At 38.4% G+C, this 23936-nt stretch overlaps 2 protein-coding genes across 12 annotated transcripts in view; both read left to right on the forward strand.

Annotated features, from left to right (window-relative positions):
- LOC124883272 (peroxisome proliferator-activated receptor alpha-like) overlaps positions 1–20154 on the forward strand; it is a 55587-nt gene extending 35433 nt beyond the window's left edge. For 6 of the 11 annotated variants that reach the window (XM_047390298.1, XM_047390304.1, XM_047390305.1 and 3 more), the window contains 7 exons: positions 7598–7831; positions 10161–10315; positions 15576–15714; positions 17059–17258; positions 18081–18350; positions 18437–18680; positions 18757–20154. In XM_047390298.1, the coding sequence (XP_047246254.1) occupies positions 7609–7831; positions 10161–10315; positions 15576–15714; positions 17059–17258; positions 18081–18350; positions 18437–18680; positions 18757–19001 (1476 nt within the window). In that variant the 5' untranslated portion in view covers positions 7598–7608 and the 3' untranslated portion in view covers positions 19002–20154. The other 5 variants (XM_047390301.1, XM_047390307.1, XM_047390306.1 and 2 more) reach the window with 5 other exon arrangements.
- A 609-nt stretch (positions 20155–20763) lies between these two features.
- Positions 20764–23883, forward strand: cdpf1 (cysteine rich DPF motif domain containing 1). The gene is made up of 3 exons (XM_047390182.1): positions 20764–20925; positions 21164–21275; positions 21622–23883. Exons 1-3 carry the CDS (start codon positions 20813–20815, stop codon positions 21748–21750), a joined length of 354 nt encoding a protein of 117 aa, XP_047246138.1. The 5' UTR covers positions 20764–20812; the 3' UTR covers positions 21751–23883.
- Positions 23884–23936: the final 53 nt, after the last annotated feature.

Genomic DNA, 23936 nt, shown 5'->3' on the forward strand with positions numbered 1-23936 from the left:
GTTTCAGGGTTGTGATTTTGCCCCATCAGGAGCTAACTATACAACCTACTGCCTTCCCTGGAGGGCAGCAATACATCACAGGAGCAGACACCTCTTTGTCATCTTTCAGATGACCCTTATAGAGCTTAGCAGATGACTGGCATTCCGTTTCAGAAATGTCTCTGAATGGGTAAGTGATGCTGTTTCATCATGTGTTTAATTGCTGCATGACTCATTGTTGGATGCCTGCTTTAGTCATTGATTTGCTATGTGCTTCTTTCTTAATTAAATAAAGGCATAATAATGGCTCAAAAAAAGAGTGAAGTTGTATCTTTATGCTGTTTAGGATTCAGCAGCAAAGCTAATTATTGAAGTATTTTCCCATTAAAATCCTGACTTGGTAATCCTTTTAAGTAGCTCATCGTGTAACAAAATACTTATCTAAGAAGCTTCTGAAGCTATCTCCTTATCTGTCTCCATCTTTTTTTTCATTATCTCTCGTTCTGGAAAACAAGCAATTAATTTGGATTTACAGGTTTCAAATCAAAGATAAGAATTTCTAGTAGATGAAAAGTCAAGCTTTCAAGACTGGAAACAGTTAGATTTTTCAGCTTTTACTGAAACATGTCTGGATTTACAGCTAAAAAAATCCTCTAATTCGTACAACATAAGTCCCCCCCCCCCCCCCCCCCCCCCCCCCCCCCCCGTTGCCTCACAAATGGAGCAGAGTGTCAAGGTAAAAACAAAGCAGAGACAGAAACACCCACCTCTTTGTGGAAAACAAACTGAGGAGACTTGCAGGAGTTTGGAAGTCAACAGGAAAATATGACAGCCAAAAAGGTTTGCAGTTTAAATCCCAGGATGGGGCGAGAACACATTTGAACCATTGCCATGCATTCATTCACAGTAGATGGCGCCAGACACTGTTGGTGTTGGGAGGACATTTCCACTGAAACTTTGTCGTTTTACTTCACCCATCTGACACTACTGGCATCACTGCGTTTTTTTGAACGGAATAAGGACTATTCTTGGGAGGAACAGACAGGAGAACAGTGATGTGGTTAAAAGTCTAGGTTTATCGTTCAAATTGTGGTGAAATGGCTTTGTGCCATGGAAGGCCAAAAGTGCCACAATTCAATACATACATAATTCCAATAATTGTTTGGCATAGCTAAAATAAAACAAAACTAAACACAAAATATTTGTTGGATCATTAAATGTTAACTTAAACGTCATTTACTGGTGAAAATGACATGTTATATATGTCTTTAATAAAATGTTTACAAAGAAAATAGTTCACTATTTAACATACTAAGATAATTGTTTCAAAGTGGAAAAAGAATAGTATTTCTAATGATGTGTTTATCAAGTTATTTAAATGTTAACATTACTGATTATTTAATGTATTTATAACCAATTTCTAAATATATATACATATACAGTACAGACCAAACGTTTGGACACACCTTCTCATTCAAAGAGTTTTCTTTATTTTCATAACTATGAATATTGTAGCTTCACACTGAAGGCATCAAAACTATGAATTAACACATGTGGAATTATATACTGAACAAAAAAGTGTGAAACAACTGAAAATATTTCTTATATTCAAGGTTCTTCAAAGTAGCCACCTTTTGCTTTGATTATTGCTCCGCACACTCTTGGCATTCTGTTGATGAGCTTCAAGAGGTCGTCACCTGAAATGGTTTTCCAACAGTCTTGAAGGAGTTCCCGAGATGCTTAGCACTTGTTGACCATTTTGCCTTCACTCTGCGGTCCAGCTCACCCCCAAACATCTCGATTGGGTTCAGGTCCGGTGACTGTGGAGGCCAGGTCATCTGGCGCAGCACCCCATCACTCTCCTTCTTGGTCAAATAGCCCTTACACAGCCTGGAGGTGTGTTTGGGGTCATTGTCCTGTTGAAAAATAAGTGATGGTCCAACTAAACGCTAACCGGATGGAATAGCATGCCGCTGCAAGATGCTGTGGTAGCCATGCTGGTTCAGTATGCCTTCAATTTTGAATAAATCCCCAACAGTGTCACCAGCAAAGCTCCCTCACACCATCACACCTCCTCCTCCATGCTTCACGGTGGGAACCAGGCATGTAGAGTCCATCCGTTCACCTCTTCTGTGCCACTCAAAGACACGGTGGTTGGAACCAAAGATCTCAAACTTGGACTCATCAGACCAAAGCACAGATTTCCACTGGTCTAATGTCCATTCCTTGTGTTCTTTAGCCCAAACAAGTCTCTTCTGCTTGTTGCCTGTCCTCAGCAGTGGTTTCCTAGCAGCTATTTTACCATGAAGGCCTGATTCACACAGTCTCCTCTTAACAGTTGTTCTAGAGATGTGTCTGCTGCTAGAACTCTGTGTGGCATTGACCTGTTCTCTAATCTGAGCTGCTCTTAACCTGCGATTTCTGAGGCTGGTGACTTGGATGAACTTATCGTCCGCAGCAGAGGTGACTCTTGGTCTTCCATTCCTGGGGCGGTCCTCATGTGAGCCAGTTTCTTTGTAGCGCTTGATGGTTTTTGCGACTGCACTTGGGGACACTTTCAAAGTTTTCCCAATTGTTTGGACTGACTGACCTTCATTTTTTAAAGTAATGATGGCCACTCGTTTTTCTTTACTTAGCTGCTTTTTTCTTGCCATAATACAAATTCTAACAGTCTATTCAGTAGGACTATCAGCTGTGTACTGTATCCACCTCCTGCACAACACAACTGATGGTCCCAACCCCATTTATAAGGCTTGAAATCCCACTTATTAAACCTGACAGGGCACACCTGTGAAGTGAAAACCATTTCAGGTGACTACCTCTTGAAGCTCATCAACAGAATGCCAAGAGTGTGCGGAGCAGTAATCAAAGCAAAAGGTGGCTACTTTGAAGAACCTAGAATATAAGACATATTTTCAGTTGTTTCACACTTTTTTGTTCAGTATATAATTCCACATGTGTTAATTTGTAGTTTTGATGCCTTCAGTGTGAAGCTACAATATTCATAGACATGAAAATGAAGACAACTCTTTGAATGAGAAGGTGTGTCCAAACATTTGGTCTGTACTGTATGTATATACATTTTTGCGGCACTAGAGGCCTTTATTTTTTCACTTTTCCGACAGTAGGTGGACAGGAAAGAGGGCAAAGAGAGGGGGAGACATTCGGCAAAGGTCGGCGGGTCCGGGACTCGAACCCGGGACAGCCACATAGAGGACTATAGTCTCTGCACATGTTCGTGCGCTTAATCCCTACACCACCAGCATAATATAAAATATATGAACAATATTTGTTTTTGTTCAGCTATTAAACTTTTGTCCCTCCATAAATTCTTTACATATTATGCATACTTTACCTAATTGTTGTTTTAAAAAAAAAAATTTTTATTCCAGTTTAATGAAAAGAATAACATAAAAGCAACCATTTAAGGATTTATTCATTAAACTGGCATTTTTTGGCTCTCTATAAATTCATATATACGTATTTATTTGTGTAAATAATAGAGTAAATATATAATAAAAATAATATTCCTGATTTTATTTGAAAGTTTAAAGCATATATTGTTTTAATATTTTTTTGCAGCATTCAAGAGTATTGAACAGTCACAAAGGGTTGTCAACCGACTCACAATTCAAAAAAGTCATTTTAGAATAAATCAGTAATAGCCTAACCTCTTGATTTCAATGGTTGACATTTAAAAAATGCTAATTTGCTGCATCACGAGACCTTACCCTAATTAGGTATATAGTGATATAAGTATATATGCTTTTGTAAATAAAACATTTTACTAATTACCTACTCAGTAAGTTATGCGTTTTAATTTTTCTTTATATACTTGTAATTTTAGGTAATTCATTAAACGTTAGGTAATAACATATTTGATTACTTTGGTTTATATTATGACAAATATAAATAATTATTTATTTATTTATTTATTGAATTGTGGTAGTTTAGGCACTCCATACTAAATATTTCTGCTATGGTTAATAATTACACGCATAGATCATATTTAATATACAACTGCAGACAGGCCCAATCAACGTCGTATGCTATTTGATTCGCGCTATCTGATTGGTTGAATATGTAGGTGTGTCAGTACTCAAGGGGCGTTTCGCTTGACAGCAGGTGGGGGGAGCGTGGGCGAGGGCGCCGACCAACCGATAAGGTCCTCACGGAGCCGGTCACAGGACCAAAACACCTCCCTCCTACTTTCATCTGGTCTCTGAAAGACTTTCAACATAATCTGGAAATGCGTCGTGTGGCAGCAGCTGAGGTAATTTATTAACTTCATTATTAAAACTAGTTGTGATTATAAATTAGTAAGCCTGTTGCTTGTTGATTACACAAAAACATTTTGCCTTAAAGTTTCTGGTTTTGTGCTAAACAACTCTTAACAAGCCTAGAAATTCACATTTACCCTTAATTTTACTCAAAATATAACCGTAATATATAGAAGGCTGCATTGAAAAAAAGTTGTTTTCTGTTCCTGGCAGTCTTGGATCCTAAATAACTATCTGAGCACCTTAAACTACAGCTCAGTAGCTGGGTGTTGACTATCAGTCATAGTTGTATCCTTCGTGTCATCTGGTAACATGCTTTGTTGAGTGTAGCAGGCGTCAGCCACCACGGCTTCTGTTTCCACTTCTCCTGTGGCTCTAAAGATAGAGCACACTGGGATTGGTGTTCCTCAGGAGAATTAAAACACAATGGCCCTCCGAGGAGATGGGAAAATTGTAGACTGCACTGGCTGGAGTCATCCCAAGGAGGGGAAGTAAAGTCAATCAGCCTGGTGGAAACTCGGCTGGTTGCTTGTTTAATAATATTGCAGCACAGAGAGACCTTGAAGATGTTGACATTCACTCACTATAGAATTCACAAAATACTAAATAGCATACAGCAAACCAAGACTGTTTTTCTCAAACGAAACAAATTAAACCTATAATATAGAACACAAAACAGATGAAACATAAAATAGGTTTCAATGTTCATAGACCTTTTCTCGCAGCAGGTACCTTCATTCCGTACCTATGCTTTGTCATTTTCTCTCTTCCTTTTTCTACTTATTACTCATAAACAAACCATCTTGTACCCATGTAGTGAAACCACTGCCTATCAGTTTATTACTGTTCGTAGTAAATTGTTTTCATGAATTATGTCTGATCCCTTTTTGGGCCAGCTGACCCCTATGAAAAATGAAAGATTACCGCTGCTGATCAAACAAAAATAACTCTAAGCGACTGGTTCTCAAAGCAGTTGCTGATGGCTCCAATTGATACCTAAGGAATTAGGTGTGTAAAGACCAAAACTACAAAAAGACAAAATGGCAAAGTGACCAGCACCACACATGGACACTCTATGGACCTTCTCAACCCCCCTCACTGTCCTCTGCAGGGCACTCTAGTACAGGGTAGTATAGAAACAAATAGAAGTGACTTTGAAAATGTGTCGATTGCCAAAGTGGGTGCAAAACATCCACCTGGCAGACTTAAGTTTATGCATAGTATATACCAAATGTCCCACAGCAGGGGGCTCAAATTAATACCCAATAAACTGGATATTAAATAAAAAAGCAAAAAGTATGATTTGGCAAATGATTGTAACATCTCACTTTACAAATGGCTCCATTCTATACCCGGAAAAATTGGGTACAAAATGGCAAAAACTACCAAGGTACAAAATGGATAAGGGGTGACTTGACCATTACCTGGCAGGAACAAGCAATGAAACAAACTTCATGAGCTCTCTTCCAGACATAGCCATAGGCAAATCTCTGCTGACAGCCAGACATCACTCAGTCAGAAGGCAGAGTCTTCACATCAAAGCCTCTTTGCTGATCATCAGCTGTCTTACGGTCTCACTGTGGTTTACGACCTTATGCCCTATACTTCATGTATTACATGATACTCTACTTTGCATTCACAGACACAGATTTGCATGTAATTAAATAACAGATTGAATTTTCATTCCTCTTTTACACAACTCGAGTGCCCTGTCAGGACTTGTCCCCTGAAAAACTGCAACACAGAGACTAAATAAACAAGAACAAGCTTGCTTTGATCAGTCATGTTTCACCACAAGAGTCCAAAGAGGCAGCATATTTCACCACGTATAGACAGGATTTCACCCAGTCAACAGTTACCAGAATTAGTTTATTAAGTGTTGTGATTAGATATGTAAAATAAGATTGTTCTGTCGATTTGTTAGCATTTCAGTAAAGTTGTAAATTCTGTAATGTGTCGGATGTTGTTTTAAATTTTTTTTTATTAGATCAGTTAACTATATATTTACATACAACAGCAGCAAAACCATCTGTTGCCTTGTATTACAGGAAATTGTAGAGCATATTATACCAGGAAGATAAAGAGCAGCTCCTTTGTGACCCTGAACAGGATATAGAAAATGAATGAATGAGCTGCTATTAACTCACTCATCAAATCATAACATTTTAACCTAAAGCCTTGTTATTTAAGCCCAGCTTGCTATCAAAATCATATCTAGTTGGCTGCCTTGTGTGTCTGATGGACCTAATTTTGTCAGTTTTGGTATATGTTGCTAACAGTACCCAAACCTAACACATAAGAACATGGTAAACATGCACAGTTGTGCTCAGAAGTTTACACACCCTCATCAATGGTATGGATGCTGTTAATCTGGGGCTTTAAAGTATATATCTAAATCAATCTTGTTTTAGGGGTGCACTGATTATAGAACACACAACTTCAATTTATTGTAGCTTTTCTCTAATCCACACAGGACTGAATGGACTACTCTAGAAAGCTTAATGTTTAATCTTTCCAAAACCTGTTTTGATGCGTGTTTGGGATCATGATCCTTCGCGAACCCCAATGTGTCCACGTTTGAACCAACTAGTTGTTGATCTAAGGTTTTAGAGGTAGTCCATCCTCATTATATCACTCACTTTGCGCAATGCTCCAGTTCCAGTCAAAGTAAAACAGATCCTCAGCATGATGCTACCGCCCCCATGTTTGGCAGTAGGTACAGGGTTTTGCAGTTCGAAAGCCTCAAATTGACTTCTCTAAACACACTTCTTTTCTTTGTGGATAAAAACTCAGTCATTGTCTCGTCTGACTATACAGCTTTTCTCCGGAAAACATTTTTCACGTCCAGGTGACAGCTGCACATTTTTGTTGAGTGTGAAGGTGTCAGTTTTGAAGCACACGCTTCTTTCCTGTTTGGCACTTTCTTTGTCCACATTTATGTCAACCTTGCTCCATTGTGGACATTAATACAGGTCTTCTACCATCCTCTAGTTATGATAACCAAATGGATAACTATGACTAGAGATGTATAACTGAAAAACAAAAGAAGGACTGTAGAAAACCTCTATTAATCAATGTGCATAGGGAGTAAAAGTAAAATTTGATAAGTCATGTTTCCTTTACATCATATAGGTGACAGAGTGCATTTGCTCAATGTTTAACTGGGTTCTTGTATCTATGTTAGTCTTACTAGACCTGCATTACCTACATTTCTCTGTTAAAAAGCACTTTGCCTTCAAAATAATGATGGCAGGTTCAGGATGTTAATGTTGACTAACTGATGGTTTAAAAGTTTTAACCTTTTTGATCAAAGATCTTGTTTCACCCTTCTTTTACAGTATGGAGAGTGATGGGTAATCCCTATGAGTTTGGATCCCTAGTCTCCAACATGGCGGCTGATCTCTACAGTCCCCCATCCCCTCTTGGGGAATCCCTCCTGAACAGTCCACTGTGTGGAGACCTGATAGGAAATCTTCCTGACTTTTCCCCCTCAATAGAAGTTGACTCACTGGGATTTGATTTCCCAGTGTACCAAACCACTGGTTCTGGATCAAGCAACACCATCACAGTGGGTGAGTAATGGTGTAAACTACTAACTGAATGCAAGCTCAAAGCTTAATGATCCAGAAACTAAAAGTCAATGGCCATCATTGCAGGACTTACTGTTAAGCTATAAAATGTTCATGGACTGATCATTGAAGATCAGAAGTCCTGTTCTGTGTCTCTATTGTATTGTCTCTGCATTCTTAGGCAAAAACTATAAGCCTTTTAGGTATATTTATGATAGCTACGCTCTATCCTCTCAAATATAGAAAATAGAAGAAATCTTGATTTATTAAATACATCTCTCCTAATCTGAGTGTGTTTTGGCATTGCTGTTATACATCATTATTTAAATATTGTATCTTATGTGCCCATTTTTTAAAATGTACCTTCTGTTTAGTGATATAATATGTTTTTTCTACAAAATTCCTGTGCCAAACCAAAATTTAGGTAAAGGAGAAAAAAAATCATATATTGCTAATAATAGAATTTTGCAAAATTATTAAAATCTCACAAATGGTGAAAGTTTGTACAATTAAAACCAATGACAAACAGTGGCCTTAATTCATGTTTTAGCAAAAATATAGGAGAGTCAACACATTTAAAGAAGGTATGTTACGTTTTATTTGAAACACTGATTTGGGAATGGCATTACAGCTAAGTTAAATACATTACAGTTTCAAGTCCAAAACCAGCAGTAATTGTGAATTGTTGTGCTCTGAGAGCAGGCTAACTAACATTTCACCTTTAGCTTTCCTACCTAAAATAGAACTTCAGGAGCCATTCCAGTTAATCTTTGTGACTTTGAAATTAAAATTTTAGATCCACTCGTACAGAATTTGATTTCCTAGAACAGATGAAACACAGCAATATCAATAACTGTATATTCAATTTAATTGAACATTTTATAATATTTTATGCTAACTATGCATCTAACGCTGCACAATGGCTGATCGTGAGTCTTACGTATCTCACAGGAAACGCCAGAGACTTGTGGATCCTTGGAAAGACAGTAGAAAGCAGCTGTTACTTATTTTTCAAAAAGGTTTGAATATAAATAGCAAACTGTAAGCTTAAAAGCCATATCCCAAAAAGTTTCTTCAAAATAAAACAAATATAAATAAGCTGGTGCAACTACAATGAACACATATCTAAAATTTTCATGAGTTTGGACAAAGATAGGTATGTCAAAAACAGTTTTAATTGCATTTTGAGCAAGATGGTGAATATGCTCATCCTCATGGAAAATTACTTTGTGGGAGAGCAAAACCTACATTACTAGCATAGCACAGAGATATGTATGCAGGGGTTTAAACATGAATACATGCGGAATGTTTATGTGCAGAACTAAATGTGTATTGCAGCGGTCCGTTGCACAACTTTCAAAAGCGACACCAAAACAAAACTAAGCAGAAAGTACTCCCATCTATCGGTAAAGCTGTGATTTTTATGTACCATTACACCCCTACAACATATCAGTCTGGGCTGCTAGCAGACAGCTGTTAATTCGGCTGCTCAGTCAGCTCCTGTTTCATGGCCAGCCAGTTTCATTGCTCATACAACCCCTCATATGTCCAGGCACCATTATTACCACTCTCTTGATCACACTTGGTCTGTCTCCAAAAAAATCCCTGAGGTATACTGGCTGCTTTCTTTTTTAGCAGAAAGCAATTGTGCTGCTGTAGGTACAGCTGAACTCTCTTCCTCCCACTACGCTGCACCCTAGTGGCACCCTTAGGCAAGAGTTCATCTGCTTCCATTGCCCTGTCATATTTGTTCATTTTTCACAAAACCAGCGCACTGTTTAACTAGTGTCAAATTTTAATTCTTAGTTTAAAAATACAGAAAATATTAAAAGAGGTGCATATTGGTGAAATAATGTCTTTAAATTAATAAAAGGAAAACAATGTAGCTAGCTGAAACTAAGCTCTAGTTCTTTGAGGTACCTTCAACTTTCCAAGCTGAAACTCACATTTTCCTATGCTAGGAAAATGTGATTTCCTAGCATAGATGGAGCACACCAAGACCTTCATTTAAAACTATTAACATTTAACAAAACCTGAGAGGTGATTAGCTTGTGGAAAAGAATAAAAACGTTAGACCATAAAAAAGACAGTGGATTCTAAAGAACTAATAAAGTTGCTACTCATTTTTAATAAAATTCAAAATCCAGATACCAAAATTGTGAGCTTAAGTAAAATAAATAAATTAAATCTTATAAGCCCATGCTACACTAAGTAGCTGCTAATTTATTTTCACCAGAAAAGTGTATATTATTATTGCACAAACCACCAACATTATTCTGAATGTTGGATCAGACCTTTTTTAAGGCACTTTTTTGTCTCCTCTCTTCTATAGATGCCTTGACTCCGGCCTCCAGTCCTTTGTCTGAGGTGTGTGGAGCATCGCTTTGTCCAGATGAGGGTAGTAGCCCCCTCAGCCTTGAGTGCAGGGTGTGCTCAGACAAAGCTTCAGGCTTTCACTATGGAGTGCATGCATGTGAGGGCTGCAAGGTAAGAAATCTGGAACTTTACAGCAATACAGTGGCTTGTGAAAGTATTCATACCCCTTGAACTTTTCCATATATTGTCACATTACAACCACAAACATAGAAATATTTTTATTGGAATTTTATGTGAAAGACCAACACAAGGTGGTACACAGTTGTGAAGTGAAACGAAAGTTATACATGATTTCTTTTTATTTTATTTTTTTTTTTTTACAAATAAAACATTGAAAAGGGCATTGTGCAAAATTATTCAGCCCCCTTTACTCTAAGCACAACCAATTGCCTTCAGTAGTTGCCTGATGATTGCTAATGACTACATAGAGTCCACCTGTGTGTAATCTAATCTCAGTATAAATACAGCTGCTCTGTGATGGCCTCAGAGGTTGGTTAAGAGAATAATGGGGACCAAACAACATCATGAAGTCCAAGGAACACAACAGACAGGTCAGTGATAAAGTTGTGGAGAAGTTTAAAGCAGACTTAGGCTATAAAAAAGATTTTCCAAGCTTTGAACATCTCACGGAGCACTGTTCAATCCATCATCCGGAAATGGAAAGAGTATTGCACAACTGTAAACCTACCAAGACGAGGCCCTCCACCTAAACTTACAGGCCAAACAAGGAGAACACTGATCAGAGATGTAGCCAAGAGGCCCATGGTGACTCTGGATGTACTGCAGAGATCCACAGCTCAGGTGGGGGAATCTGTCCACAGGACAACTATTAGTCGTGCACTGCACAAATGTTGTCTTTATGGAAGAGTGGCAAGAAGAAAGCCATTGTTAAAAGAAAACCATAAGAAGTCCCGTTTGCAGTTTGCCAGAAGCCATGTTGGGGACACAGCAAACATGTGGAAGAATGTGCTTTGGTCAGACGAAACCAAAATTGAACTTTTTGGCCAAAATGCAAAACGCTATGTATAACAGAGAACTAACACTGCACATCACTCTGAACACACCATCATCACTGTCAAAATGGTGATGGCAGCATCATGCTCTGGGGGTGCTTCTCTTCAGCAGGGACTGGGAAGGTGGTCAGAGTTGATGTGAAGATGAATGGAGCCAAAAACAGGGCAATCTTGGAAGAAAACCTGTTGTAGTCTGTAAAAGACTTGAGACTGAGGTGGAGGTTCACCTTCCAGCAGGACAACGACCCTAAACATAAAGCCAGGGCTACAATGGAATGGTTTGAAACAAAACATATTCATGTGTTAGAATGGCCCTGTCAAAGTCCAGACCTAAACCCAATCAAGAATCTGTGGCAAGATGTGAAAACTGCTGTTCACAAACGCTCTCCATCTAATCTGACTGAGCTTGAGCTGTTTTACAAAGAAGAATGGGCAAACATTTCAGTCACTAGATGTGCAAAGCTGGTAGAGACATACCATAAAAGACTTGCAGCTGTAATTGCAGCACAACATGGTTGCACAAAGTATTGACTCAGGGGGCCTGAATACTTTTGCACAATGCTCTTTTAAATTTTTTATTTGTTAAAAAAAGAAATGAAATCATGTATAATTTTTCGTTCCACTTCACAATTGTATACCTCTTTTTGTTGATCTTTCTCATAAAATTCCAAAAAAATATATTTATGTTTGTGGTTGTAATGTGACAATATGTGGAAAAGTTCAAGGGGTATGAATACTTTTACAAGCCACCGTAGGTCCAACAGTTTCGGCAAACTGAATTGTGGGGAAAAACGTCGCAAACATTATAAAGTATTTGTACACATCCACAAACAGGAATGACTGCATGCATCATCCAAACACATGCCAGTCCCAGCCTGGAGAGGTTTTTGACCTCGAGGTCCAAGTGGAAAGTTTCTGAGGCATGCAGGCAGCTGGGTCATGTGAGGTGGGTGATGTGGCGTCCTTGGTTCACTTGTCACCTCTCTCACATACATGAAGAGCAGTCTTCAGCGCTGATAGTTTAGCTCAACAAGAGTCCTAAATGTGGTCATTTAATAAGCTTCTACACAGAGAACATTGTGTAACAGACGTTGAGCTGCAATCATTAGATCACTGTGTATGTTAAAACCAGTGCAAATAAACACTGCAGTGTTTATCTGGTCATGGGACTTTGTCGTAAAACAAAACACCGTAAATAAACCTCTAGTTGTCGTTTTTAATCCAAACCTTTGACGTCTCTCCGTGTCCTTTCAAACTTTTGTCTTGAAAGGTTTCTTATCTTCAACCATAATTTGCAAAAGGAACTTAAATAATAAAAACAAATAGCTTTTTATGTGGAATTATTTAATTGTTTAATTTTGTCTCAAATCAATTTGCTGCAAGGGAGATAGACACAGACAGGAAGATAATGCTTCAGAATTTTCATCCAACTGTTCAGCCTCTGCTCAATGTTGTGTTGGTTAAATGGATGCAATTTGTTTTTCAAATCTTCAGCCTCCACATTTATTTATAACATTGGTAGAGATGTCTAAAATTAACTGAATCTTCTATTACAGTGACACAATCTCCTGGTGAAAAAGTTTGAATAATCCAAACTTTGATTTAATCACAGGAAATAAAATTGTTTTTATTTTATTGTATTTTATTTTGCAAAATGATCAGAGCAACACTTATTATTGATATTCCTAGCAATTCCTATAAAATATATTTTTAAGATAATGCTTTACTATTTACTTTGGTAAGGAGTAATCTATTATTTTCTGTTTCCCTGGAGTTTAAATATGGCATATGACATAGGAATAGGAAAAGAACCAAAGGGTCGTGTCTAGGGGTGTACCGATTGATCGGCCGGCCAATCGATCGATCAGCCGATACTTACACGTAAAACCGATCCAACGATCTTATTTACTTGTCTAACCTATTGTGCAAATTTTGTTTGTTTTTAAAATGTGAAAAATGAAAGAATAAAGGAACTGCAATGCTCTAAACCATACATTTATATTTAAGAGCACACCTCAGGTACAGTTAAAACAAGTTTGTATTGTTTCACAGGTGTTGTTCAATGAAATAATATTGGAATTTAAAAGGTGCATCGGGACCTTATAACACCCGACAATGTCAGTTATAAAATAAATCGGTATTGGCCAAAATCAGAATCGGCAGGTCAGGCTTTTTAAAGATCGTAATCGGTGAACGGCCAGAAAACTGCAATTGGTGCACCCCTAGTCGTGTTTTACAACTTGCAGCATTGACCTGTGCAATTTGCGTAAGACATGGTTCTGATATCCTTTTTATCTGGCTCAGCTCTGTATTGTGGCCCTCATGTAGGCTGTCCATCATCCTCCCCCTTGGGTATTTTCTGCGTCAGGTTCTGGTGATCTTTGTTTTGTATCGCATCACTGCCTTTTTCCTAATCCTGTATTACCCCTTATAAGCCATTATGATGGGTAATGTTTATGGGTTGACTTTAACCCTTTCAGTACATCACAGTCACTATATGATAGAGGATCTGTGATGCTTTGGACTTACTCCTCTTTCAGATACCATGGGAAGCTTGCTAGAATACATGGCATCATGAACTCTTTCAAATAATAAAAGCATTTTAAATAAAATCTGGAGGCCTCCACCAGAATACTGAAAAGATGTCATCAGCATGATAATAATCCAGAACATCTGACCATACCAACACAGAAAGGGTTCCCTAGACACAAAATCAACCTTCTTCTATTACCACCTGAGTCCTCAGAGCTAATTCATATAGAAAGCCTGTGGGGCGAGCTGAAGAGAAAAAAACATAAAAGTGAAACCAGGACTATGGATGGTCTACACTCCAGAGATTGTGCAAAGAGGAATAGTCAAATATCCCAACGTTGTGAATTGATATAGTACAAGACCTATTAATGTTATATTGGCAAACAGGGATTGTATTATTAATTATTACTAAGTATTAACAGCAGGGTGCCAATACTAGTCTATTCCATGATTTAGTAGACATATTTCCCAATTGTAGCACTAAATTTGGACTTTACAGTATATATTTCCCTTTAAAAGGGAGGCTTATGCTTATCTTATTGTCAGAGCAGACGGTTGTCTTGGCACGTAATCCACTGTGTCGTAGTGCTGCTGAACCAAATTTGGCACATGGTGACAAGGAACCTGAACCTGTTCGAGGTGAACTTTGATAGCACTTTGCTCTTACATTCTCTGGCTAATATTGTGTCATCATGGAAAACTCCTGCATGCTAGCTCTGCATGCTCTGTGGATCATTTTTGTCACCTTGCTGTGAAAAGAGGGGGTTCTGTGCTTTAATAGCGGGGTTCAACGGTTTACGTTTGTACTGACAATAATATGAGATACTGAGATACTGAAATTACATTTAGGAACTAAAATGTACATAGCATTAAATTAATGTGTTTTTAATTTATCTTTTTACTTTCTTAAAAAGAAAGTACTCTTGAGGAACATTAAACCTTAAATCTGAGAGTTTTTTTTACTCTACATGTAATATTTCTGTGCTCAACTCTGCGTTTCTCTCTTCCTCCAGTCACAGACATGTACACTTGCACAACCACACATTTAATCTCTCCTTCCCCAGCTCTGTTGTCATGTAGTGCTTTTCTAATGACTATCATATGGTGCTTTACGTTTTGGCCGTCCCCTTTAACTACATTCATGAAGATTTCACCCAGGTCTCCCACAAAACCAGATGGTTCTGGTTAGAAATGACACAAAAATGTGATATGTGACACATAATAACCTTTAATAGCAATGTGCCAAAACTGCTCCTCAGCATAAATGCAGCCAAGATGTTGTGGAGGATGATGGCTGGTGTATTTTTATGAACATGTGGCTCCAGATATATTGCCTGAAAATTCATTTTCCCTGCTTGACAGTAAGGGTTGCAGTGTCCCGACTGATGTTTCATTGATGTGTGCGGGTCAGAGTAAATCAGAGGATCATATGTTTTGGCATATGTGTGACATCTGTTTGCTTGTGTTGGCTCAGAGGTGTGAGTGACTGTTGGAGGGTTGTATCCTGTCTCGCCCAATCAGGGACCTTCCTCGGAAAGAGTGTTGTTTACTGCTTTTTAAGGCTTTGATTTCAGTGGCTGCAATTCAAAAGAGAAGAAAATGGACAGAATGGTGGGTGCTGGAGGTATATTGTAGGTATTTCCTGGAAGATATATATGTGATATATATAAATGTAGAGGTGAAATTATACCTAATCTGCAAAATGTTTTTTCTAAAAAGTTAGATGCCAAAAGAAGTATGCGTTTATATCATAAACACACAGTTCATGGGCTAGTTTTTTCATGAAAATAAGGCTAAGCAGCATATTTGTTTTGTGTTTCAATCAGGGTTTCTTTCGGAGGACCATCAGACTAAAGCTGGAATACGATAAGTGTGAACGCAGCTGTAAAATCCTGAAGAAGAATCGAAACAAATGCCAGTACTGCAGGTTCCAAAAGTGTCTCTCTGTGGGGATGTCCCATAATGGTAAAGTTTGTTTTAAATCTATTTACTATAGATTGTAGAGGAGAGAGTACCCGGAGAGAACATGCAAACTACATGCAGAAAGGCCCCCTGGCTTGGAGTCGAACCCAGGACCTTCTTGCTGCAGGGCAACAGTGCTGCCAACTACGCCACCGTGCAGCCCTAAGAAATTGATGCCATATCTATTATTTTGCCATGGAAATAATTGATGTAGTTCAGTTTTTTTTTTTTATCCAATTCGAGGTCAGCAAAATAACAAAAGTTCAAAAATTAAACATATAAATAGAAAATAAAAATAATCATCTTGAAATATTGGCTGTAAATAATCAGTGTTGGTAAAGTGTTAGTAAAACTCTTTATCAGTTGATGAAAAGTGAAAACATAGACAGAAAAGCCGAAAGCACGGGCCTTTTCACATGTCTTCAACATGTAATGTGCTGTCTCCTGGTCCTTGGCGCGTTGTGTGTTGTCGTCTTGGTGTATCCAGGTAAAAATCGATGCCTATTTATTGCACAGAAAATGTGCAAACATGTGAAAGGTAGTGTGCTTTTTGCCCTTCTGATGTACCATAGAGACATGCACATGTGATAGAGAACAGCTGCTGCAGAGACAACATGCTGAAAAGGTTACAAAATGAGATTGCATCCATAATACACAGGCAGAATGCATCCAGCTCGTTCTCCACATAACCTGCACAGGTATCTAAGATGTTTTAATACTTTAAAATGAATTAGCACTCTGTTCAATATTGTGTTTATGTAAGTAGTATAAATAATAAACAGTATGTTTTGTTCATTTGTATTTCACTTTTACAAACAATTTTACATTATTTTAGTTAATAAATTAATTTAGACCCCTCAGGAGCCAAAAGAGCCGGCTTTCCTCAAAGAGTCAGAGCTCCCATCACTACAAACTAGAGCTTTGTAAAAGGATGTTCAGCTGTAATAGCTGTAAGATTTATAAATGCAGTCAGGTCGGATTGCAGTGAAGATGTTTTTCAGTTTAAATCTGCATGTGCTCTTTACAGTAGTAGGACATGTCCCTCTATGATTTAGCCCACGTTTTTGCATCCTTTACCACTGACAGTTATTTATAGAACCATGTCCTGTTGCAGCTGGTTCAGTATAGCTCTACATCTGGTCTGTCACTTGCAATGACTGCAGAGAGGTCATTGGGTTTGCCACACTAACCTCTTAAAGCAGGTTGAAACATGAGAGGCACCGCATAGTACCTCGAAGAATAGAAATACAGAACAGAATACAAAAATGCAAAAAGCTGATCTGTATTGTGTGCATATTATGACATCAATAGAAATCAGTGTCTGATGTTTAATTGTTTATGCAATAGCCATCCGGTTCGGTCGCATGCCCCAGGCAGAGAAGCTGAAGCTCAAGGTGGAAAAGAAGGTTGTTGAAACAGAAGTAGAAGACCCCATCAAGGCCGACCACAAGATTCTGGTCAGACAGATCCATGAAGCCTACATAAAGAACTTCAACATGAACAAGGCAAAAGCACGGCTCATACTAACTGGAAAAACCAGCGAGCCGGTAAAAAAAGAAGAAAATTGAACATGTTTCATTGCAACTGAAAGCAATAGTTTGGGATTTTTTGAAGAAAGGTTCAAGTATTTAAGCATTAATATCCTATCTGTAGTAAATAAGTCTTTGATATCTTCATTTGGTGTAAATAAAAATTAATTGGAGCTGGAGGTTAAATCTGAGAGGGACCAAGACCAAAGTGAACTTCTAACATTTTGCAACATCTCCAATGTCAAAAACTTCCCAACAGTTGAAATTAACACTATTTTAAGAACCTCTAAGCTATCATCAAGTTTACCATGGATGGTTATTAACCGATGATTATTGGCACAGGAAATGGATTTATAAGATGATGTGCCTCCAAAGATCTTTCTGCCTAAAACACGTAGCTTTCCCAGTCAGAGTAAATGCCTAATAGAAAAGTAAGAAAGTGAAAAAAAAATCAATAAAATAGTGTTTAATTGACATATTATATAGATATAATATTTTCGCTTTTTAACGTTCCTTACATTCATATCTCACAGTAACTCTGACTGAAAAGTTAATTGTCTAAGCACATGATTCACACACCGCTTCCTACATCCATTCCCTCTGTACATAATCATCGGATTTTGCATAAATAACCATTCTTTGTCCCTCTTGGACAAGCTCTTAGCTGCTGACTTCAAGGCCACGTAGTCTGGTTTTATACTGAATGAAGATGGCGACTACTACAGGTAAGATATTATCTGTTTATAACCATAACAGAACCTCATTTCAAAAATCCTGAATTATCCCTTTAACCCTTTACTATGCACAACTTGCCAAAATTGTCTCCTTTATCTTCATCAGCAGCCTTTTATCATTCATGACATGGAGACATTTCAGCTTGCTGAAAAGACGTTAGCAGCCCACATAGTAAGGACTGAGTCTGTGGAGTCCGACAGAGGCCTTCAGGCTGGGCAAATAATTCCAGCTATGGTGTATGAGGAGCTCCAGCAGAGGGAGGCTGAAGCCAGGCTCTTCTACTGCTGCCAGAGTACCTCGGTGGAGACAGTCACCGAGCTAACAGAGTTTGCTAAAGCTGTGCCTGGCTTTCAGAGCTTGGATTTGAATGATCAGGTAGATATAGGATTCCGTTACTTCTAATTTATTCTGCTGCCAGCCCATGTTTAAGCAAATGTTGTGGCTTTTTTTTCCATTTGAAGGTGACTCTCTTGAAATATGCAGTTTATGAAGCTCTTTTCACCCTTCTGGCCTCATGTATGAACAAGGATGGCCTCCTCGTGGCACGTGGCGGAGGCTTCATCACCCGAGAATTCCTCAAAGGTCTCCGCCGTCCTTTCAGTGATATGATGGAGCCAAAATTCCAGTTTGCTACTCGCTTCAACTCTCTAGATTTGGATGACAGTGACCTGGCCCTCTTTGTAGCAGCTATTATCTGCTGTGGAGGTAAGCTGCATTCTGCAGTGTATTCATTTTTCTTCAAGCACAAGAAGAGTGCCACTCAACCATCCCTCCTTCTCAGACCGTCCAGGACTGGTGGATGTGCCTCTGGTGGAGCAGCTGCAGGAAAGCATCATCCAGGCTCTACGGCTCCACCTACTGGCCAATCATCCTGATGACGCTTTCCTCTTCCCCAGACTGCTGCAGAAACTGGCTGACCTCCGGGAACTGGTAACGGAGCACGCACAGCTGGTCCAGGATATCAAGACAACAGAGGACACTTCGCTGCACCCGCTCCTGCAGGAAATCTACAGAGACATGTATTGACAAAATTAGTTAGAGTTCATATTATTGTTAATGCTCTAATCAGGCAGCTTGCATGGCTGCTGAGTCCTGATTGTCATAGTTTGCACAAGTATAAAATAAAAGCTGCACATGATTTCTCAAGTTATAAATGCACTGATTTAAGCCTAAGAATATGAAACACAGAGGATTTTAGGTGGGGTTAAAATAGCCCTATTTGTTATGCGTATTTATACAAACCAGCCTAATCTGCCTTTTCTATTTTAAGATTTAATGTCAGAGAAATACCTGAATCCGTGCTGTAAACGTGTGCTGCTTGAGATCAGATTTCATCACCACAAATTATTTTATTATACACGGCAGTTTCTAATGTCGCAAATGTATATTAATCTTGCAAAGTGAATCTTGAAAACTCAGACATCTCCGTAGTTTGCCTTTAAGCTTTTCAGGTGTCAAATCTGCAGAGTGAAACATGTCTTTGTGCACATCCTGTGAATTCAAATCACTGGCAAGTATTAAACGTCTGCAATAAGAACACAATAATCTGTTGAACTGGTTCATGCAGTGTTTTGTAAATATTACAAGAATCTATTGACAACAGAGAAAGATAGTAAGGTCACTACCAAATATGGGAAATTGATGCCTTATTTTATAATTAAGTGCTTTATACAGTATTTTGTAAAATCCTGTACATTACATGAAGTTGTTTCTGTAAAATAATAATCTTGTAGAGTATTATATAAATTAATATATTAAATTGTTTTATTTGCAATTCTGTGAAATTTACATTTAGATACCTGCCTAATGAAGATGTAAATTATTTATCTTTTTGATTTCATTAAAATTAATTCAACAAATGGCTTATGTATATTTTTATTCATCATAAGTAAGCTAAACTGGTTTGCTCCCAATTGTTACAATAAGACTGATTTTTGTTTTTTATTCACATTAGTGTTGCGGATAAAATAAGATTGAACTGTGCTGTATGAAGCTCAATCACAACCTTGGATCATATCTGTATCAGTCTATCTCCAGAAACATATCAGTCTGTTAGATGTACACTAGCATCATTTTGTGCTGTATCCATCAATTGAATCTTATTTTATAAATGACTCTTTGCTCTTTCGCATAAGAAATAAATAAAGCAGAATTTGTCTGGTTTTTCTTCGCTATTACACGTCTCATAATGTGAACTGGATCCCTCCGTAAAATAATGTATTCCAGACCAGTTTATTAATTTAGACCTATCCTAAAATAAAATGAATTCATTTATGCAGACAAGTAAAATACTTCCTGTTTGTAAAAGGATAAATATAACATTTTACTAGTCTATAAGCGACTGAGGGGTCTTAGACCTCTAAACATCTCTGCATCGCTTGTCAGATATGAACCATCTAGACTACTCAGGTCATCAGAGTATGACATAATCTGTGTTTCCAGACTTTAACTAAACAAGAGTAGGCAGCCTTTACTTGCAGTTCCTATGCTATTTGACATTGACATATGATGGCATTTTGCATATTTTTCTCTTATTTGTATTTATTTTACTTTTTTCAGTTTTTAGCTATTATTTTGTTATTTGTTATTTTGTTCATATCTGCAGCCATGTTATTATGCATTTTATAATTCTACCCCTCGTTTTCATTTACTTTGCTTCTCTGGGACCTTTTCCTAGGGCACATTTATTTATCCGTAGCTAAAGTAGATTGAAACATTAAATAATGAGCAGGGTTCAAAGCTGCTTTAGCCTGGTGTTTTACTACCCCAGTCCAGTTGGTGGCGCTATTTGCTCACAGAACAGGATAGGTTTTTACTAAAACTAACTTCTCAGAACGATGGAGCAAAGTGCGGCAGAAACCCCTCAAAACACATTCAGTTGCCAGTTATGTGGTTTGAGCACCTCATTTACTTACTACGGCCAGAAACCACCCAACACCAGAGCCATTGTGTAAGTGTAAATTAGGCTAAACACCCATTTGAGAAGCGTTCTGGTGCTAGCTTGTGCTAAAGCTAACACTGCTTTAGCTGCCGTGCGGTGTTTAGGTGCGGAAAATGACTCCTTCAGTTTGTGTGTTGTGTTCAGGGTACTGTATGACTTCAATGAGATATTTTATTATTGTTGTGCTTCTACGAATAGCTAAGTTAACTGTGATTTAAGCCTCAGTGTTGTTTCTGCCATTGATCAGGTTGCTTGAGGAATGTTTTGTGGCTAAGGATCCCTTCAGTCCGGATAAGGAAAAGTTTCTGGTGTTGGGATCTACGTGCAGCCTGTGCAGCATGTGTGTCTGTGTTGGACCGGTAAGATTCATAAACATTTGGGGCTGGAGCAATGTAATTATATTATTCTATTGGTAACCAAAATATACATATTTGCCTGTTTATGTTTATTTTCACTTTACAGTCCTTAAGAGGTATGGGTGCTTTCACTTACACATAATGGATCTGTACACGTTTTCAGTCATTGATGCACATTATTAACACCTGTGTACACATGGTATGACACGTGTGCATATGATTATTGCATAACTTGATTTAACGTAATAAAATTTGCTCAAATTAATAATAAGAAGTGAAAAAAAAATAACCTGTGTGACATTACAGAAATTACAGCACTGACATACCTTGCTTTTTTTTTTTTGTGCAGGACTGCAGCCTGTTCTACACCAAGAGGTTCTGCATTGAGTGCGTGAACAAGCACCTGGACCAGTTCCCCCAGCAGATTCAGGCCGAACTAGCAAAGAAGAAGCAGAGTTCAAAGCCCGGCGTCTCATGACACACGAGGTCCTCAAACACGCTCACCAGACCGCAACAGAGCTTTCATTTTTATGGTCGAAAACAGAACAAAACGTTCAGTCCTAGAAATTCTGGTGAAGATAGTGAAAAACCATATCATGGAATGGAAATGTATCTTGTCTTGCTTTGAATTTGAAATTCAAAGGTATCATTTATGTTAAACTCAGACTGCTGTGGTATCCTGCTACTTGATATGGTTTTTATTGTGAAGATGTTCAGTTGAAGCAGCTGTGAGGTCTCAGAGCAGCAACACCTCCAGCGCTATATCTACTCTGAATCGAGTTCATGTTTTGGGGATTAAATCTGACTTGGTAACTCACAGAAAGAAATGTTTTCTAACAAACATACAGTGCCTTGCAAAAATATTCATACCCTTTGAACTTTTAACATTTTATCACGTCAAACCCAAAGCCCACATGTATCAAATTTTGATTTTTCACAAAACATGGCCTGATTTTGATACAAAACAAAATGATAAATGGTTAAATTTTTTTCTCACTACCTAAAATTAAAAAATGTGGCATGTATTTGTATTCAGCCCACTTTACTCTGATGCCTCTAAATAAAACCCAGTTGCAATGATTTCCTTCAGAGATCCCCTAACTTGTAAAGCCACCTAAACAATAACCCTGTACATTACCTTGATAACACCATCCTCATGGTGAAATATGGTGGTGGCACCATCACGTTGTTGGGATGCATTAGCAGGGAAAGGGATGGGTACCATTAAGTAAAATCCAGGGCAAGCAATGACCTTCATAGGTCATCTATTTAGTAAATATAGTCCACTTCTGTGTAAGGAAGAAAGGAATACAAAGTTCTTCAGACCAATTGTTGGAATTTTCTTTGCACTATTTTCCAGTTGCTTTTCTCTCCCTAGAAAAATGTTTTCAACCGGTTATGCCTTTGAGGCCCTAACCGAACATCCTCCTGCATTGTTGCTTACTTTTCCCGTCCAACCGAAGCAATGGAAGGTCTGTTTCCAGTCCGAGTCTCGGTCCGTACGAGGCCGCGCGCAGTTTACGGCAGCAAAAACACATTATGGATTAAGTGTGATCCTAACCCGATAACATCTATGTAACAGATGGCCTCGGCTGCCTTTATCACGAGATGTTTTGAGCCTCTGCGAGGGTTAATTGAAACAGCATGGCCTTGAAGGCAGGCATCGTTCTGTTTTTTTTTTACTGGCAAAAAGCTGCAGAGGAATCCCGATGATAATCACTTGGAGAGTGGACTTTGAGACGTTGTAAAACTTATGCGAGAAGAATTTTCGCTGATTTCATTCAGTTGTTACAGAAGTGACTGTGCTTTCAAGAGGGAAACAAATCCCTGACGAGAAGGAGTTTGTTATAAATTTAGCTCCACCTCCCCTTTTCTCCCCCCTCCGTTTTAGTGTTTAAATTTTAAGCCCACATTAGCAATTACACCCAGTGAAGCACGCAAACCACACCAGTGCCAAAGTCTGACAGCGATAGGCACTGAGCCAACAATGACGGAAGGCCTCTGCTCCACAGCTGATGTCATTGGAGGCAAAGGCGAAGCTTTTTTTTTTTTCCCTGTTGTTCCCGAGGAAAGGCTTCACTGGAGTGACCCTAAAAGCTCCATGTTAAGAGTTAACGCTGATTAAATCAGGGATGAGGTTTATGTGGCACAGAATCCGATCCGAGCAGTGATGTATCATCTCTCATGCAGTGATTGCATGATTGATTCATTTGATAGGGTGTCTTGCCTGGAGCGATGCTTCATCGCACTACTACTACTACTACTACTGCTGCAGGTGTTGTCACGTGTTTGCTGCCTGTTTTATCCTGCAGGGGCACGATGCTGCAGATGGCTGTCAATGAAAACGCTGTACAGATTGTTAAATCAGATGATGGTGGGAACATAGAGCCTTGCAGAAGTATTCATACCTAGCTATCTTTTTGCATTTCATCTACAAACTTAGTATGTGATTTATGTGATAGACCAACACAGAGTAGCATGAGATTATCAAGTGGAAGAAAAATAATATGGTTTTGAACTTTAAAAAAATATATTTTGTAAAATGTATTTTGTATCTGTATTCAGTCTCCTTTATTAAGATATGCCTGAATAAAATACAGAGCCCATTGCTCTCAGAAGTCATATGATTATGAAACAAGGTGGTGGGAGCATCATGCTGTGGGG

Source organism: Girardinichthys multiradiatus, chromosome 17, assembly GCF_021462225.1.
Source record: "Girardinichthys multiradiatus isolate DD_20200921_A chromosome 17, DD_fGirMul_XY1, whole genome shotgun sequence".
Classification (NCBI taxonomy): domain Eukaryota; kingdom Metazoa; phylum Chordata; class Actinopteri; order Cyprinodontiformes; family Goodeidae; genus Girardinichthys; species Girardinichthys multiradiatus.

Coding starts and splice junctions, on each gene's coding strand:
- cdpf1 (XM_047390182.1), top strand. CDS start 20,813: ATGGAGCAAAGTGCGGCAGAAACCCCTCAAAACACATTCAGTTGCCAG. Junction 20,926..21,163: donor CCCAACACCAGAGCCATTGT/GTAAGTGTAAAT, acceptor GCCATTGATCAG/GTTGCTTGAGGAATGTTTTG. Junction 21,276..21,621: donor TGTGTGTCTGTGTTGGACCG/GTAAGATTCATA, acceptor TTTTTTGTGCAG/GACTGCAGCCTGTTCTACAC.